Source organism: Nuphar pumila, chromosome 13 (genome assembly GCF_984573655.1).
Source record: "Nuphar pumila chromosome 13, dmNupPumi1.hap1.1, whole genome shotgun sequence".
In the NCBI taxonomy this organism is placed as follows: domain Eukaryota; kingdom Viridiplantae; phylum Streptophyta; class Magnoliopsida; order Nymphaeales; family Nymphaeaceae; genus Nuphar; species Nuphar pumila.
In genome coordinates this window covers 80,804,017-80,823,562 of record NC_143261.1, presented here as the reverse complement: position 1 = coordinate 80,823,562, position 19,546 = coordinate 80,804,017, and the positions used below count along the sequence as shown (strand labels likewise).

General features: G+C 36.6%; 1 protein-coding gene across 1 annotated transcript; it reads right to left on the bottom strand.

Annotated features, from left to right (window-relative positions):
- Positions 1-4,984: 4,984 nt before the first annotated feature.
- On the bottom strand, positions 4,985-19,312 carry LOC149818865 (Transducin/WD40 repeat-like superfamily protein). The gene is made up of 14 exons (XM_089984875.1): positions 19,206-19,312; positions 19,034-19,117; positions 18,787-18,914; positions 17,253-17,325; positions 16,747-16,830; positions 16,580-16,672; positions 14,651-14,721; positions 14,508-14,559; positions 14,336-14,393; positions 6,869-6,969; positions 6,571-6,725; positions 6,267-6,375; positions 5,543-5,599; positions 4,985-5,280 (listed from the first exon to the last, which is right to left on the bottom strand). Exons 1-14 carry the CDS (start codon positions 19,302-19,304, stop codon positions 5,125-5,127), a joined length of 1,320 nt encoding a protein of 439 aa, XP_089841001.1. The 5' UTR covers positions 19,305-19,312; the 3' UTR covers positions 4,985-5,124.
- Positions 19,313-19,546: the final 234 nt, after the last annotated feature.

The window sequence follows — 19,546 nt, the reverse complement described above, 5'->3', positions numbered from 1 at the left end:
ACAACCACTAGGTTCTCTTCGTGAGCTTTTGCTTTAGTGTCCTATCTTTCATCTTTTATGTTGACATCATTCCCTCGCATAATGTCCTGGTTTGCTACACACATAACAGAAAGTAATTTTATGTTTGGATTTCTTGAAATATTCAGATTTCTTATTTTTAGACTTCAAACTTCGTTTAAACCTTATGCAATCCATCATATTTACCTTAATGTCAACTTCTTTAACCTCTTCCTTTTGATGAGCTTCTTCTTTAATCCGAAGATGAGAAAAAAGTTACTCTAAGGTAAAATTCTCATTTTTATGTTTCAACATATTGTGATAGTCCTTCCATGAATTGGGTAATTTTCCAATGATAGTAACCACTTGAAAGGGTTCGTCAAGGTTTATGTCTTTTACCTTAAGTTAGATACTTTGGTCATTACAAGTATGAATTATAGAACATGAATACACATACCACCATTTGTTCATTTGAACCATGAAAATCAAATTTACTATAAGCACTAGGTTCTCTTTGTGAACTTCTGCCTTGGTGTCTTATCTTTTATGTTGACATCATTCTCTCGTATAATGTCCTAGTTTGATACACACATAATAATAAATAATTTTATATTTAAATTTTTTAAAATATTCAGGTTTCTTATTTTTAGACTTTAAACCGGGTTTGAACCTTGTCTTGCAATCTATCATATTTACCTTAGTGTAAACTTCTTTAAACTCTTCCTTTTGATGAGCTTCTTCTTTAATCCAAAGATGAGAAAAAAGTTACTCCAAGGTAAAATTCTCATTTTTATGTTTCATATATTGTGATAGTCCTTCCATGAATTGGGTAATTTTTCAATGATAGCAACTACTTTTAAGGGCTCATCAAGGTTCTTGTCTTCTACCTTAAGTTGGTGAACAAACAATTGCATCTTATGCACTTGAGAATGAATGGGTTTGTCATTGAAAATTTTGAAATCTATATATTTGCTAATAAGAAATTTACAATTACATGTCCTCTGTCTTGTACTTATTCTGAAGAGCTTCTCACAACTTTTACACAGATTCTATATCTGAGTATATTTCAAACAACGAGTCAAACAAGGCATCTAGGATATGCCCTTGCCGCATGCAATCATCATCCTTCCACTTGTAATGCTTTCTATTCTTAGCGACGGTTTTGTCTTCTCTTTTTGTTGCGCATAGCTCAATAAGTACAAGGGTTACCGAAAATGTCCTAAGAAGATGGGAAATACATTTCCCAAGAAAATGATTCTAAAACAAGAAACACTACATTTCTAAAACATTTGGGAAACGCCAAAAAAAATATGAGAAATATGTTTTCCACCCTATGGGAAGTGTGTTTGTCATACTACGGAAAACATGTTTCTCATGTGTTTTCCACCCATTTCTCATGGGTTTCCCTTTCATGAAATACATGTTTCACATGTTTTGTTTCATTATCTTATTATGTTATTAAGTCTTCTTTTTTTTGTTAAATATTTCCCACATGTTTCTCAATCATTTCCCAGTTTATTTTTCCTTTTCCTTTCTGCATGCACTTAAAAACCTTGTTTCCTATTTTTGTTTTCCAAGATGTTTCACACTTCTGTTTCCCTTTCTGGAAGCCATGGCCTGTATGCACACCACCTTAGTCATGACATGCACTTGAAGTTGGTTCTATCGATTTGGGAGAGATTCAGAAGTTTCTAATTCCCAACCTTGACAATTGATGCCATGAAGTTAGATGTCACTTTTAAATTATTAGATATTCTTCAAGTCAAGTGGGACCCAAAAGCTCGGAGGCACATAGAAATAACATTTTTTTAAAAGCGACAATTGATCCATTAGGTATTGAAAGGTTGGATACAACCTCACTTATAAGATACAACCAAGTTTGCACCTCAGGTGCAACACCAACCACTCTTACCATTGAGGAGGTTGGCCACCATGAGCAACTTCAGAAAGAAGAGAGAGAGAGAGAGAGCAAAGAAGATGAGAGGAGAGGGATGAAAATTGTGAAATATATAAACCCTGGTTGAATTGTCACTGAACCGTTTGGAAGTGCACTTAAGGTCCAAATGGGTAGCATCCACCCTTTAATGTCAAATGGGTAGAATGCACTCATTAAAGCCTCAAACAGACACCGAAACGGGCCTCATGCTCCCACTAGCCATCCCAACGTGCCAAAGACATAGAGGCTAGCCGTTAAGGCTAGGTGTTGCTCCCCAGATAGGTCAAAATGGACCCTTGACAGCCCCGAACAAATACCAAAACAGTTTGGTTAAAATAAACTTTTTAAGAGATTTTATAAGGTATGAAATGATCCAAATAGAGTGATAAAAAGAATGGAAAAAGTCAAATCAAGACCAAGTTGAGCGGAGTCAAATCCAAATCCAAAGTCAAAGTCAAATCCAAGTCCAAAATTCAAAATTCAAAGTTTAATTGATAAGCCTCCGAAGGGTCTTGCCCTCAAAGTCAGCTCTACCTATTTTAAACTCATTGAATTTCTTAAAAAATGATCAATGTGGGACTAAAGAAGTTTCATAAAGGTAACTTTCTCTCTAAAATTCATTTTCCATCAAACTTAGGCAAAGAAAGGGTTATTTGGCCAATAAGCTTGGTTCAAAAGGCTATTAATTTTGAGCCAATTGAGAAGATATAATAAAACAGATGAGTCTTCTTTTTCTTGGCAACGAAGGAAATCACCCCTCAAGAAGTACAGGTTGGTAATATTCAATAACTTTTTTGCCTAATAAGGCAGCCATAGTTATCTAATTTTGGAAGAATCAACAAAAGAATGCATAGGCAAGCCATCAAAAAAGCTCACAAGATCTGTGCTAGACTGCTTCACCCTCCATGACATGTGCATCTCTTCTACACTCATAACAGTCATAACCACCGCTATCCTTCAGTTCTCCTCCGCACATAACCACATTATTATTCTACATCACCAAGTCACCAACATCCAAAACCAACTCGGCAATCTTCTAGAAGAGCTTCATACCCAAAAATTCAAGCTTGAAAATTGTAGAATATGCCGGCCATGTATTGCGAGTAGCCAGCTCGGTTGCTAGACAGACTCGCAAATGATCGCTCGCATGCTACGACCATGTTCATGTGAGCCACAGAGGCATACATGAAGATAAAATTGACGAAGCCATGTTAGTGAAGACGGCACAGCTGGCGCATCCATATGTGAGTGACTTTAGCTCTGTGGAGCTACTCAACTGCACTTCGCTGAAGACTAACATGGCAGCCTTTTGCTGTTTCTGACATGAATGAGGAGAGGTTCATCGCCTACAAGCCCGTTGGTGCCATGCCCAGATGATCGGACACTGGCCTAAGATCTCATGGCAATGGGATGTGATCCCCCCACACAGGAGAAGGTGTTCATCTAGGACCCCACCACATTTCGGTAAGCCTCTCCCACTCCTCTTGTATGCCGTATTTGACTGGGAACGGGTTCTTCGTCCAAAGGTGACTGTTTTGCACAGACAGATTCTTCTGTGCCAAGGAACACAGAGAAGATTAACTGGATGTGTTGGGTATCCTTAGATACAACAAGCTTCTGTGGAGAACAGCATCCAAGAGAGGCAAGCTAGGGAATGAAGTATTTTTCTCTGCTGTACTGGAGAAACCACTTGGAGCTTAGAGTTGGATTGCCAAGCAAAGGCTAGAAAATATGCTTTCCATCTCAATGAATGGTATATTTTAGCAACTGTAAAGAGACATTAAATTCATTCTCTATATTAAATCTGAACTTATTATTTTCAAAAATTAATTCTTTAAAGGCTTCTCTGAAAATAATTAATAAAAAATGCTGGGAGTTTACACGGATTGTAGCATGAAAATGGCAGGTAATCTGATTTTCAACAAACTTCACAGAAGATAGATCACAACAGTTACAACACTACCAACCACGATGAGATAAAGAACAAAATCCAAACAATGTAAGGGCATTTTGTTGGAGCAAGGTCATAATGAAAGAACTCGATTAATATTAAACCATCTAATACTTGAATGAACATTCGAGCATAACATGCTGCAATTGTTAGAAGGATGACCCTCTGCTTCAGTAGCACATCCAATATTTGATTAGCTAAACGGGTCACATTCTTATTTAAAGTTCATCCAAAGCCAATCAACACCAGAATCTGCTACTACATCTTCAGCAATAGCTTTTCCCTTCCTACTTCAGTTCCTATTCTAAATCCTGATTGTATCATATCTAATTATGTCAGATTACTATTATCTCCAACCAAACCAAATGGGACTCATTTACATTCTCAGTAGAACATCTATTTGGGAATTTTCAAGTAGATCAGACCCTACGGATGGATTGAAGGTTTACATTGTGGAAATTGTGCTTCACATCTAGCAGTTAGGATGCAAAATTTTACTTTTTTAATGGATAAATATTTGCTAAATCCCTTTGTACATACAATCTACTTAAAAACACCACTTTTTTGGTGTGGATCTAATCTTATAGATGTGATCTACATAGTTTATTTAGTAGAAAATAGGTCTCAGGTCATGTATTTGCAACACGTAAGCAGGTTTTTTTCAAGGGCTTCAAAAATCAACAGCCCACAATGTGCCAAACTTTAATTAATAAAAAAAACACATTTTTACATTCGAAAAATATGATTAAAGTTGTGTTACCTAGCAAACATAACATGTTGAACACATCTATGAGGTCAGATTGAGTGGATACAACCTGCACCTTTGATTTTCCAACTAGCTTGTGCATACTGAAAACAGTAGCCAATATTTATCCTTTCTTAACAGTTACATCTTTATAAAATCTGAACATCCATTTTTCCCTCATTTAAAATATATTTTAATGTTTAAATTTGCACCAAAAACATGCACCAGGATAAATGAAGTGTGATAAATCCACCTAAAATATCAAATCTAATTAAAGAAAGCAAGCAATGAGATTTTACCAAATGATACCGAATTCTGGTGTCAATCACACAAACCCTTACCCTTTTAAGTTCTCAAAAATGCAAAAAACTCAAGGTATTTGAATGCTACAAAAAAAGATTTGTTGAAAAAAAAGAAAATCCATCTTTTGACATTTTCTGTTACACAAAACAGGAGGAAAAGAAAAAAAATGGTGCAACTCAGATGAACTGCCTTTCACAGGATTTCTTTCCAGAACCGAACCGATCTGTCAGTCCCACATGAAACAAAGGCTGCCTCTGTTGGTGAATGATCTAGCCACCGTGGGGCACCAATGTGGTTAGATGGCCATCTTGCCACTTTCTCAGAAGTTAGAGCATCCCATATAACAATCTGCAACTCAATTTAGTCATACCAGAATTTAGTGAGCATCTCATATAACAATCTGCAACTCAACTATGGTCGTACCAAAATTTAGATAACAGTGATCAGAACAGGGGCTTAAAAGGTCTAAGCAAGTCCATTTTGATTCATGTCCTTGAAGTCAATGACAAAAGAGAGGCACGCAAGAATTTGATGATGTTAACCTAATGAGTTGTCATATTACTAATATGCATTCTGCATTTCCAGCAAGATGGATGGACAGGGCACTGACCTCATTATTTGGCTCATCAATTGACAAAACAAACTCCTCTGTTTCATTAAAAACAGCCTGCGAAGAAAAGGGCTTCAGTTTTAGTATCACGCCCACATCAAAAGTTTCTCAAATTGCTAGGAATGTTAAATCTGTGCCATAAAAGAGTTCTTCCTCAAAAAATTATAAACTGACTATCGATTGATCAAAGCTAGACATAAAGAAAGAGTTACTCGTTTTTACCCCAAAGCAAGCAACAAGCAGACACCCAAGTCATGATGTTAGGACAATACATTGATATGTCCCAGGATACATTCTTGGATACAAAATCCCCTAGTTTATTGCCTGCCAAGAGAAACTCATCCCTTCCAGTGGCTTGTGTCGAAAAACAAACTAGCTGAGAGCAAAAATGGGCCACGTTCTGGCCTCAATAACCCAAAAGGCTGGGCCATTGCACTGAATTGTTGGTGCATGTACGTAGCTTGCTATCTTTTAAAATTATCCAACTTGAAAGGATCTGATGCTTAAAATGTCCAGTCTCCAGCCTACTATAGGTTAGAAAAGGGTGACATTTGGTTCTGAAAGATAAAATGCCTATGCACATTCAGTGCACCGCCCAAAGTTAAGGCAGATGGAAGCAAGGAAAACCACCACAGTTATTATCACTGTCCACATATATTAATCAAAATCATGAAAATAAAGAAGATAATTCCCATCAATAGAAAACAAATTTTATTTTTGGAACCTGGCAACGCAGCTGTGTATGTGTTGCTCCAATGTATTGCTTGACAAGTCTGCCAGTGCCAACTTCCCACAACTTGACTGTGGAGTCCTTCCCGCATGAAAGGACAAACCTAGTAATTTAAATTTTGGAAGTTAGGTGACAAGCATATAAAACACAACCGACTAAAACAAATACCAAACCTATAATGTTTTTAGTACTGCCCAAGGACTAAGAATGCATAATTTGCCAAGCTAATCTATAGTTCGAAAACTAGTCCAAAATCTAAGGAGATATTTAAATTAAACATTCTTAAGATTCAACTTGCCTTTGGTCCTTGGTGAAATTAACACTTGTGGCCTCTGCTGAACCATGTGCACCTACAATTGAACGTACACATTGAGCAGTTACACCATCCCATATTCGAACACAGCCATCTTTTGAAGCTGTCACATACATTCCACCATTAGACGAGTACCGCACCTACAGTCTCAAAAGCAATGGAACTGAGTATGAATTTCAATTTGTGCAGAAAGCATAAGTCATAAGAGTGACGGTTTATCAGAATAGCTTTAAGGATAAAGAACAAGATCATTATTCATCTTGCTTTTATCGAAATAACTTGCCTGATTGATAGCAGCAATAGAATCTATATCTTGGGCATTTGCTGTCAAATAACATTGGAAAGTGTTGATGTCATACAAATGAGCGATGTGGTGATCGGTGCCTGCAAAAGTATAGCCATATCAGCACGGAATGGCCTGACAAGGAATCTTATGAAGACCTGTTATTGTTAATATAGGAACAGAAAGTCAGATAACTATTCCTAAACATGCTGATCGACTACATAGCATTAGCCATGAGAAAACATTTCAGTACAATAAAGATTAGCTTCTGTCAATGGCATAAAAAATCAGCATCATCCAATCTGATAGTTGGCAAAAAGAAAGATGGAGAGAGCAATTCTGATAATACATGGCGCTGTGTAGGCAGGAGGTTCCAGAAAGAGCACATATTTCTGAAGCAACTAAAACCTAAATTCAGCCTTTCAAAAGAATATGAAAATAAAGCACTAGTAAAGATGATAAGCCACCAAAGGCACAAAATTATTCTGCTTAGTTATGTAATGAAATGGTGGTCTTCAACAAATGCACAAATAACTCACAAACAAGTGTCTATTGGAGACACTACAAGCATGACCCTTGAAAGGGTATAAAAGGAAGAACACTTGAAAAATAAATAATACTTTATTCATGAACAAAATGCTTAAGAAGCATGGTTATTTACATTGAAGGGGTTCACCCCTATATATACAAAAAAGTGGGAGAGAGGAGAGCTCATTTTGAGCTCTCCAAAAGAGACGTTATAGCTGTTGGACTACAGTCCAACAGCTATTTGCACAGTCAAGTTCCAACAGGAACTTGACTGGATCAAATATCTAGTTTCTATTGAACTAGATGCTAAAAAAGAAAATAAAGAAAAATAATAAAAGAAAATATAATAATATTAAATAATATATATATATATATATATATTACAGATTACATTTTAACACTCCCCCTCAAACTTACGGTACAATGAGCGAAAGTTTGTCTAAGAGGAAGTGAAATCTGGGAGCAGCGAGAGGCTTGGTGAAGAAGTCTGCTAATTGATATTCTAATGTAACATATGGCAGATCAATGGTTCCATGTAAGTATTCCTCTCTGACATAGTGACAGTCCATCTCAATGTGTTTAGTGCGTTCATGGAATGTCCGGTTGCTTGCAATGTAGATCGCACTTTTGTTGTCACAACACATCTTTAAAGCTTGCGTTGCTTTAGCTCCCATATCCGCTAGCAATCGTCTGAGCCAAACAACCTCCATAGTGGTAGTTGTCATGGCTCTGTATTCAGCTTCGGTGGAGGAAAGAGAGACTTTCTGCAGCTTCTTGCACCTCCACGAAATTAAGGTTTCACCTAGGAACACACAAAAACCAGTAGTTGAGTGTCTATTATTGGGATCACCTCCCCAGTCAACATCAGTATATGCAATTAAATTTAATGAAGATAAAGCAGACAAGAAGAGTCCTCGTGAAAGAGAGGATTTTAAGTATCTAATAATACGCAAAATCGCTCCCATGTGCACGGAGGTGGGAGCATGCTGAAACTGACTGACTGTATGAACCGCATGAGTTATATCTGGCCTAGTAATGGAAAGATAAGAAAGAGCTCCAACAAGCTGTCTATAAGGAGTAGGATCATCAAGAAGTTCTCCATCATCAATTTTCATTTTAACATTGACAACTTCTGGAGTGTCTACTTTCTTATCATCTGTAATTCCAGACCTGGAAACGATATCAAGAGCAAATTTAGATTGAGATATCAAATACCCCCAAGGGGAATAAGCAACTTCAATGCCTAAAAAATATCTTAATAAACCTAAGTCAGTCATTTCAAAGTGAGTTTTAAGAAGAGATTTGATATTTGCAACTCACTGTTTGTCGCCTCCGGTGATGATCATATCGTCCACATAGAGAAAAAGAATAATGATGCCTACATCAGATTTCTTAACAAATAAAGCAGTGTCAGTTAAACAAGGTTGAAAACCAATATCAAGCATAACATGACTAAATCGATCATACCAGGCTTTTGGAGCTTGTTTAAGACCATAAAGAGCTTTTTCTAGACGAAGAGCTTTACCCTTAGGGATACTAATACCAGGTGGGGCTTCCATGTATACTTCTTCAACGAGATTCTCATTCAGGAAAGCATTTTTGACATCTAATTGAAAGATAGGCCATGTTCTAATGGAGGCCAAGGCTATTAAAGTTCTAATAGTGGTCATACGGGCCACAGGAGCAAATGTTTCTTCATAATCGATGTCATACTCTTGGGCATATCCTTTTGCTACTAAACGGGCCTTATATCTTTCCAGGGTCCCATCACTTTTGGTTTTGACTTTGTATACCCACCTACAACCTATAGGTTTCTTACCCGGAGGAATATCTTGTATCGTCCAAGTATTGGCCTTTTCTAGTGCATCCAATTCTATTTTCATGGCTTCTATCCATTCTATATGATTTTTTGCTTGAGAATAGGATGATGGTTCAACATATGATTGTATTAATGTAATTGCGGCCCTATACGTGGGTGAAAAAGATTCATAAGACACAAATTTTTATGGAGGTTTAGAGATTCTAGACGTTCTTCTAGGTGAGACTTCAGAGTATTTTTGTAATGCACATGGAAGATTTTGCTCTCTACGTCTTGAATATTGTAGACTAACATCCCTATGGATTTGCTCTTCATTATCATCATTTTCAACAGCAATAGGACTTTGATCATTGTCAATGTCACATCCAACATCACATTCATTGGATTTTGAAATTGGATCAATTAAAAACGAGTATTCAGTGACATCCTTAGATTTTTCAAATTCAAAGAAGCTTTCTTTTTCCAAAAAAGATACATTTCTTGACACATATAATTTGTCATTTTGAAAATCGAAACACCTGTAGCCTTTTTTATTATCAGCATATCCTAAAAAGGCACATGGGATTGCACGAGAAGAGAGTTTGTCATTTCTGTTGGTGAAAACAAAACATTTGCATCCAAAGACTCTTAATCTAGAATAATCTGGAGTTAAGTTAACAAGCTTTTCTATTGGAGTTGTATTCTTTAATGAGGAAGATGGCATCCTATTAATGAGGTAGGTGGCAGTTAGGACCGCTTCAGCCCAAAAACTTTTTGGAACTTGATTTGCAATTAGCAATGTCCTAATAGTTTCCATAATGTGCCGATGTTTGCGTTCGGCTAGGCCATTCTGTTGTGGAGTGTGTGGACATGATCTTTGATGTGTAATACCATGTAAATTGAGATAGTCTTTGAATTCGTTGGACATAAATTCTCCCCCTGAATCAGTGCGAAAAATAGAAATATCATTTTGAAACTTATTTTTAACCATTTTATGAAATATTTGGAAGTTAGCAAAGACATCAGATTTATGTTTAAGAAAATAAATCCAAGTATGTCTAGAAAAGTCATCAACAAAAATGACATAATATGTATAACCACCTTTAGAAATTACTGGTGCGGGGCCCCAAACATCCGAATGTATTAACTCAAGTGGTCGTGAAGAAACAAAAATTCTACTAAGAAATGGTAACCTTTTCATTTTGCCAAGAATGCAGTCTTTACAAGAAAAATTTTCAGAATTACAAAATTTTTCCAAACTTGGAAAATATTGAATTTTAGACATATGAGGATGGCCAAGTCTTTTGTGCCATAAATCCAATTCTAATTTCTGAATATTATAACAAAATGCATTCTTGGGTAATTCCAAAAAATCCATGTAATAAAGTCCTCCTTCTCTATGGCCTTCCCCAATCAGCTTCCCTGACTGGCGATCATGTACCCAACAACCATGAGAAGAGAAGGAGATATTACATCCATAATCAGATATTTGCGAGACAGATAAGAGATTCAAATTAAGTTTAGGGATATATCTAACTTCTGGGATAAAAAATCTTTTAGATTTTTGAAGATTTTCAAAACATCCTATTCCTTTTACTTCGAGAGATGTGCCATCGGCTGTAAAAACCTTTGACACACTTGAGTTATTTTTAAGAGATTCGGATAGACTATTAACATTTGGGGTCATATGAAAAGAAGCACCAGAATCTAAAAGCCAAGGAAAGTTACCTGGACTGGAGAAAGATGCAACTGCCGCTCCAGTTGAGGCTTCGGTTGAGGAGGATACCCCTTTGAGAAGAGGTTGAAGGATTTCCATCAGTTGAGCCATAGACACAGGTGCATCTTGATCTTTTGACTCAGATTCAACAGATGCAACTATTTTTTCTTCTCTTCTTTTTAACTTTGGACATTGAGGCCTATAGTGCCCCGGTTCATGACAATGATGACAAATAACTTTTCTTTTATCAAAGTCGCCGTTTTACCTTCCAAAATGAGGCGGCTTGTAAGTACGAGTATGATTCCCCGATCTAGATACAGCTAAAACGGAGTCATCATCAACTTTTGGAGTACTTTTTCTAAGTCTATTTTCCTCCATAGTGAGCTCTTCTATAGTATCAACAATAGAAGGAATTTTTCCACGATATAAAAGGGCCGATTTGGTGGATTCAAACTCCGGCCTTAGACCATTCACAAATTGATAGAAATGTTCCATATCGAGTTGCTTTTGGCGAAGCTCGATGTCTTCGGCACAATGCCATTTGGGCTCAAGAAGAGCCAACTCTTCCCAAAGTTCAGACAACTCATTATAATATTCTCGAATAGTTTTATCTTTTTGAGTCATTGTCCGAACTTTATCTTGTAAATTGCATACATGTGCAATATCTTTAAGGGAATACATGTTTTTGAGGTATTCTCAAGCCTTATCGGCATGCTCAAACTTAGCTAGACTAGAGCATTTTTTAATGTCTATGCTATAAATGAGCCATGACATAATTTTTGCATGCCCTATCCTCCATTCTTTCCATTTCTTTTCATAAGTGGCTAACGCCTTACTCTTCTCTTCTTCCGTTAGAGGAACCTCTTTATCACCCTCTTTCTTGGTAAGAGATAGTTTAGGTTCCCAATCGAAACCATCCACTATACCCCATAAACCTTTTCCCCAAATGTGGTGCTTCATAATCGAAGCCCACATTACATAGTTAGTATCATTTAGCTTCATAGGAATGATGGTGATCTTATCATTGTCATCCATCTTTTACAAAGGTAAGAGAGGAATAAATAGGAGGAGAGAGAGAGAGAAAAATAAAAAGAAAAGGAAAAGAGTAGACAAAAGAATAAGAGAGGATACAAAACCAAATTTTTTTGTAGCACAAGTTCGCCTTTCTTCAAACAAATCTTCTTGAGCCAAGGACAAGGCGATGAAACACCTTTTGTAAATGTGGCACGGAAATCGAGGCGGAAGCACTTCAAGATCTAAGGATTTCGTAGCTCTGATACCATGTAATGAAATGGTGGTCTTCAACAAATGCACAAATAACTCACAAACAAGTGTCTATTGGAGACACTACAAGCATGACCCTTGAAAGGGTATAAAAGGAAGAACACTTGAAAAATAAATAATACTTTATTCATGAACAAAATGCTTAAGAAGCATGGTTATTTACATTGAAGGGGTTCACCCCTATATATACAAAAAAGTGGGAGAGAGGAGAGCTCATTTTGAGCTCTCCAAAAGAGACGTTGGATTCCAACGTCTCTTAATATAGCTGTTGGACTACAGTCCAACAGCATTTATTATTATAGTTGTTGGACTGTAGTCCAACAGCATTTATTATAGCTGTTGGACTACAGTCAAACAGCTATTTGCATCAAATATCTAGTTTCTATTGAACTAGATGCTAAAAAAGAAAATAAAGAAAAATAATAAAAGAAAATATAATAATATTAAATAATATATATATATATTACAGATTACATTTTAACAAGTTATGTACTGTATACAGTTACACGAGATAACACCTTGTCACCACCCTCCTTCAGCTTAAAGTTCTCAAAATAACAACAAACTTTGAGTTTTAAAACTGCATAGGAATAAATAAATAAATAAACAAGTTAAACCTTCAATTTGCTTTACTGACAAGAGAAATGCATTTGTGACAAGTTCTAGTCCCCAGTTGACAATTCAATCATCATAGTTTCCATTTATCCATTGTATGTATGGCACAAACTAAAACACACAGGAATAAATAAATAAACAAGTTAAACCTTCCAATTTGCTTCATTCACAAGAGAAATGCATGTGACAATTTCTAATTCCCAGTTGACAATTCAATAATCATGGTTTCAATTATCTATTGTATGTATGCTATATCACACGGGTGCGGGTGCGAGTGTGGGGATGCGGCACTTTAAAAAAACATGGGTGCGGGGGGTGCTGCAAAAAAAATCGGACCCGGGTCAGATTCAGATCCGACCCAGATTCAAACCCGATAAAACAATCGCTGTGTGATTTAAATAAGCACGCAGGGTAGGGTTTCTATTCGAGAAACCCTCCCCACGCTGCTCACTCTCTCTCCTCGCTCGCCTTCTCCCCCCGCCGCAGGCTCCCTCTCTCCCATTCGTTTTCCGGCCACCTGACGCCGGCAAACCCCAAGTCCAGCAAGCCCCACGTGCCAGCGATGCGATGGCCCCCTTTCAGGTGAGCTCCCTCTCGCCTCTCTTCTTCTTCTTCTTCTTCTTCTTCTTCTTCTTCTTCTTCTTCTTCTTCTTCTTCTTCTTCTTCTTCTTCTTCTTCTTCTTCAGGCGAGCCTCCCTCGATGGAGTTTTCTTTTTTTTTTACATATCGGATTGACCGCACCAGGTGCCGCACCCGCGTCGCATCGCATCGACGCGGATGCGGCACCTGGTTAGCCGAATCCCTGTGACATAGTATGTATGCCACGAACTTCATTCTCAGAAAATTGTAGGCAAGGAAATATCCCCAACCTCAAATTTAAATTTTCTTTGTTAATATAATAGCAGATTTTAAAAAAATAAGAAAATAAATGTAAAAATATGATTTGTTCAGTAGTCCATGTTTTTAGGACAATTTTTGGATAACCTTGTGGTCATGTCATGATAATATCCAGATATATCATGATAAATTCAAATCAGGTGATATTTGAAAATATAGATTGCAGAAATTTTCACAGAAAATGTTTCGATATTTAAAACATCACAGATATTTGAAACAGAGGATTGTCAATCTAATGCAAAAATAAGCAAAATAAATCGCCAGAGTATATTGTGCTTTGATTTTTTAATTTTTTAATTTTTAAATTTTTAAATTTTTTAACTTTTTTACTTTTTTACTTTTTTTAACTTTTTAACTTTTTAATTATTTTATTTTTTATTTTTTATTTTTTTATTTTTTCATTTTTAAATTTTTAAATTTTTAAAATTTTTTACTTTTTAATTTTTTAATTTTTTTTTTTTTAATTTTTTTGTTTTTCCATTTGATATTGCATATCCACACAGATATTCAGCCATGAGGCTTGCAATGCATTCCCATTTTCACCATCAACCGAAGTAAATATGAGATTGACAAATACTGTCTCAACAAATGAATTATAACAATGCAATGCAATGGAGAATCTAATTACCTGCCAAAAGAAAATCCCCAGAAGGATGAAATGATACAGAACGCACATTATGGGTGTCCTGCATCCATATTATTAGAAGAATGCCAAAGAAAATAATTAGAATCATGTTAAATATAGTTATCTGCTGCATAGAAGCCCAACTAACCAAAATCCAAACATGAAGACATTGAACCTGAATAACCCTGAAGGCTCTCTTTGCCACTGTTTTTGAAAAATCAAAGAACCTGAAAATCAACTCTTAGCACTTGAGATTTATCTCAAATGATGCAACTAATGAGCAAAGAAAAACACCAGTGAAAGGAAGCAGGGAAATACTTTATTGTGTGATCCTTTGCCCCAGATATCAACACTGTAGTTTGAGGATGAAAATCCAAGTCATTGATAGGCTGCAGTAACAGTAACGAAGATTAGGCAACCAAGAGAGATATTATATTGATCTTCCTAATACATCAGACTACAGATAAAACTCACAAGGGAATTAAACAAATATCATAGCAAGCATGCAGCGTATATGAACCATAAGCTGGATGGGATAGTGCATCATAATGATTGGCAATCAGGGAGAATTTTCTAATATTGGCATGGAGAATTGATAAAGTTATAAACAATCATCCAAGAAACATGATCAAAAAGTTCAATAAGTAAATAAATAAAAACTAAAATGCCATTGATATTTCCAGAGAAAACATGAGTATAAAAGAACATGTAATTGTAATTCTGGTGAATGTTTTTCTTACGAGAGAAAAGAAGTTAGAAGGTATTCTAGCTTGACATCAGTTCCAGACAAACTTATGCAGCTAGAAATTTGTCTTCTTACTTCTAATAAGCAATCTTCCAGTTCTATCTGCAAAAGAAATCTTCTTTAACTTTATACTGAAAATAGAAGTAGAAAAAATATCATATCCCTATCATTTTCCAGGTTCACATTTTCTTTCACTATTCATTCTAATTTTTCACCAACCATGCACACAAGTAAGTACTATCAACAAGAAGCCAATATGACTGAAAAAGGTGATACTGACAAGATGTGACTGGTTTCCTCTAAACACCAGAACTACTTATTAATATATTTGATGATCTGACCAAGAACCTTCACTAGCAAGCTATAACAGCAAACTTGCCAATCTAATGAGATATACTACAATACCACTAAGATTCAACACCCGATGCTTGGGGCAAAGTTGTGGAAGAAAAGAAAGTTCACCAATCAAAAGGACACAATACGGGTTTTGGCTCACAAAAAGAGGGTATGCACTCACCCACTTTAAGTACCCCCTTTTTTACATCTTATTATTTAATGCCCCATTACTGGAAGCAGCCAAGAAAATATCTGTTTCTGTCAGCATGCCTAACAAGCCAAAGGCCCATACACTAATAAATGGGGAGGAAACAATGTCCACATCCAGTACAACACCCAAGTGCAATCACTATAAAGAATCACCTGTCTCCAAGGCCTATCAAACCTGTTGCCTGCCAACAGCAATAAGCCAATAACAGGGAGGAATAGATGGACCACCTCTTCATGCATGGGCCATCTTCAAAACCAAGTTTAACCAAGATTACTTCCCAAAAGCTTCACAACAAAACAGAATTATTGACGACCCAACAACCTCCAAAAATTCCAGTCAAAAGGCCAGGAGAGAGGAAGTCATTCCTTCCTTCCCTTCGGTCACAAAAATACCAGTCAAAAAGCCACTCGTCTACCTGGCCCTTTTTTCATAACATCAACAGTGAAACTCCTAATGCCTAGAATCTAAAACAATCTTTAAGACTCTTTGATAGTGTATCCCTGCTCTTTATCCCGCAGAAATTGATTGTCTTCCATGTTAAATAAGTATTGGCAATCAGATAAAATAATTCCATGTAGATCTTCTCATTATTTATTGTCCCTTCATGTTCATATTCAGTCCAAAACCAAACCAGACTAGTAAGCATTGCCAGTCTTTTCTCCAAGCCTCATGGTAATACAACTTTATCAGGAAAAGCAAGTTGCACAAAAAAGTCATGGGCAATTCTAAAATCACATAAGCCTACACGATCATGGGGCCTTGCTCAATACTTGACATAATAGCAGAAGGTTACAAGTAACAAGATTTGAGTTCATTCAGTAATCAATAAATATATGCACAAGCTTTCTATTATCACAAATCAGGAGCACAAAAACATGGATCACAAAGTTAGAAATCATTTTCACTTTCTAATCCTACCCAACAAGAAGCCACCCCAGGATTTCATAGAAAGTACTTGCAAGTGATCATAAAATGTCCGTATAACTGGGCGAACAGGACCATCCCTTGAACTTGAATCTGGCAGCATCATCTGCTTGACCTTTGAAACCTATGGCACGAAAGAAGCACTTATTAGAGAGACAAAAGCAACCAAAAGATTTCCTCCTCAAGAAAGTCACTGACCTCAAAGAGCTTAATTGATGTGTCTGCACTTCCAGTTGCGAAAAACCGCCCATCAGGACTAAACCTTGCACACCTTGCAACATTCTACAATATGCAACAAATATAAAATATGGTAAGATTCAGAACAAACACCAACAATCCTACTTATCAATAAGCACTAGAAACAATATTGCATTAAAGAGGAAAAAAACTAAATGAGACTGGATGATATTGCATGCTTAACAAAGCTATGAAACAAAAGCCAACTTAAAATGAACTGGTTGCAGTAAAGCTACAGTAGAGCTGTTTATATTATAATCATATAACACTATAGTGCTCAAAAATTGAACAAATAAGATCATTTAAAAAAATCAGACCATAAACAAAAGCCAGACAAAAATAAGCAACAGCTTCAAGAAAGACATCAAAGTTCATTATTAAAAAAAATATACATCAAGAAGCCACACCAAGCATCACATGGTTTAATAAAAACCCAAATAAACATGTGTTTGCTTTCATGTGTGTACCTTATGCTCTGAAACATGTCTAGTTTCATGCTTTGGGAAGCTCTTTGAAGAACCTTTTGTATCCAGCGCAGCACTGATTTAGCATAGCAAATTATGTAAGTAATTTACAGTAAGATATTTATTAGGAATAATGTGAAGGTAGATTTTGGTAGTGGGTTCAGATTCAGCAACAAACTCATCATGTAATCATGCATAAAAAGATAGGGACATAAAAGTAGAAAAGATGCACGGACATTTAAAAACTTGATGGCAAACCGACATACTACCATTCTTAATTTTATGCTACCATCCAAAAACTTATTCTAGCAGGAAAGCATCTGATTAGTGGACAAGCTACGCACAACAAATCATCAATAGAAAATACTATCAATGATGGCTTATTTAAGCAGAAAACACAGCAAGACCACCAAATGAACATCCTCAAGCAATAGATCACTACCAAGATATTCTTTAAATAACTAACTCGATAATCTATATTAAATGTGATTACGACTTTCCCTTTCAGAAGCAGTTATGATCAACAAGAGACTTAAGTAGTTCGAAACTAGAATAGACAAAGTAGATAATGAGAAATGACACATAACAGGCCATTATGATCACCCCCTCCCCCCATTGTGAAGAAGAACTGAGGCTTTCATTAGAAAAAACCTTGTTAGCTAAAGAGATCTAAGAGCAGAGTGGATGTATCCACCAAGATTTATTGAAATTTCTAAAGCTAAGCTCCAATTTTTAGTAATAAAAAAAATCTTAACCTAATAAAATCAATAGATATTTATTCAAATAAAAATATCATATTCTCCTGTGTTTCTTCATTCTAGTTGGATTAGTATCAAGCAAACAGTGGAGGGAAAGAATCCAAAGCATCACTACAAAGTCAGACAATTGAACTTTACAAGGACCACTACAGTGATGGTAAATGAAACTGACATCATTATCGCTTTACTAAAATCCAATATTATCGACAAAATTGAGAGAAAGTTTCGCAAATCTGTTTGGAAAGAGAATTTTATGAAGGTTCGAACTAAATATCTTGCAGAAACTGGATAATAACTGATGACATAAGTTTACCCCACTTTCTGGCAATGACAATTGCAAGTCATCACCGAAATACAGCACATAGGCAATTGCTTCTGTCAGTAATATACTAATATTTTATCACTGCAAACAAGTTTAGCTGGACACTTGATATATTATCTCATTTCTGCTTCTAGTTCAAATCCTACAGGGAGAAACCCATAGTTGACTATAAAAAATAATTTAAGAAAAAAATATATATCATCTTGACATACTAGAACAACCAACATTTTTGTTTTTTGCATACTACTTCATCAGTTCATCACCATCATTAATATTAGCGTTTGTACATCCAGATAAATGGGAAGAACAAGTACAGAACACAGGAGTATCATAATCCAATATCAGAGATTGAGTTTTCATGAACAAAAAAAAAAACATCCATCATACAGAAAAAAGGTAGACCGTCAAAACCAAAAAACACCATCGATTGGGAGTAAAGAAATCACCATATCCAGACCTAAAATCAAGAAAATTTCTCGGAGGAGCCGGTGCGGATCCATAACTGGCAGAGATCGCGGCCGCAGGGTCCACCAAAGATGCAGGAGAAATCCCCTTCGATAATTCGTCCCTCTCCACCTGAAGACCCTACAAAACATTCAAAATGTTCACATCAGGAACCCGAAACCAAACAAGAAAAAAAAAAACAGACTCAAACAAATCCCTAGAATCCATGCTCTCCGTCGGTGAGACCTGAAAACGCGAACCTTGGAGACGAGATCGAGGAGCTTATTGGGAGTGATCTCCACGTCCAGCGGAGTCATCGTCGCGGTAGCGACGGCGGTGGCAGCCTGCAAGAGATCGAGAAGAAGAAGAATTAGGGGGTTTCGGTTTCTAGCGAAGGGAGAGAGAGAGAGAGGTAGCGATGGGGAGACTCGCCTGGTTGAGGTTGTGGTCTCGGAGGTGGGCGACGACAAAGGCGTTCACTTGGCGGAGGAGCTTCCCCTCCTGCAACGTCTGCTCCAGACTCATCTCCATCAACCACGAACCAGAGACGAAGGAGAAAACCCGAAAAAAAAAAAAAACTAACCCTAATTTTTCGAAGACATCCCCAAAAACCCTAACCCTAATTCTGAAACGTTTTTCAGACGACCGTTTCTTACAGCCCCGTCCGAAATTTGGCGGTAAATCATTTTCCAGCTGAGGGATGCAAGCAGGTCGGATATGGATCCCGTTAAGAGTGATCCGGTCCCGGATCCGAACTTCGAAGAATGGATCGG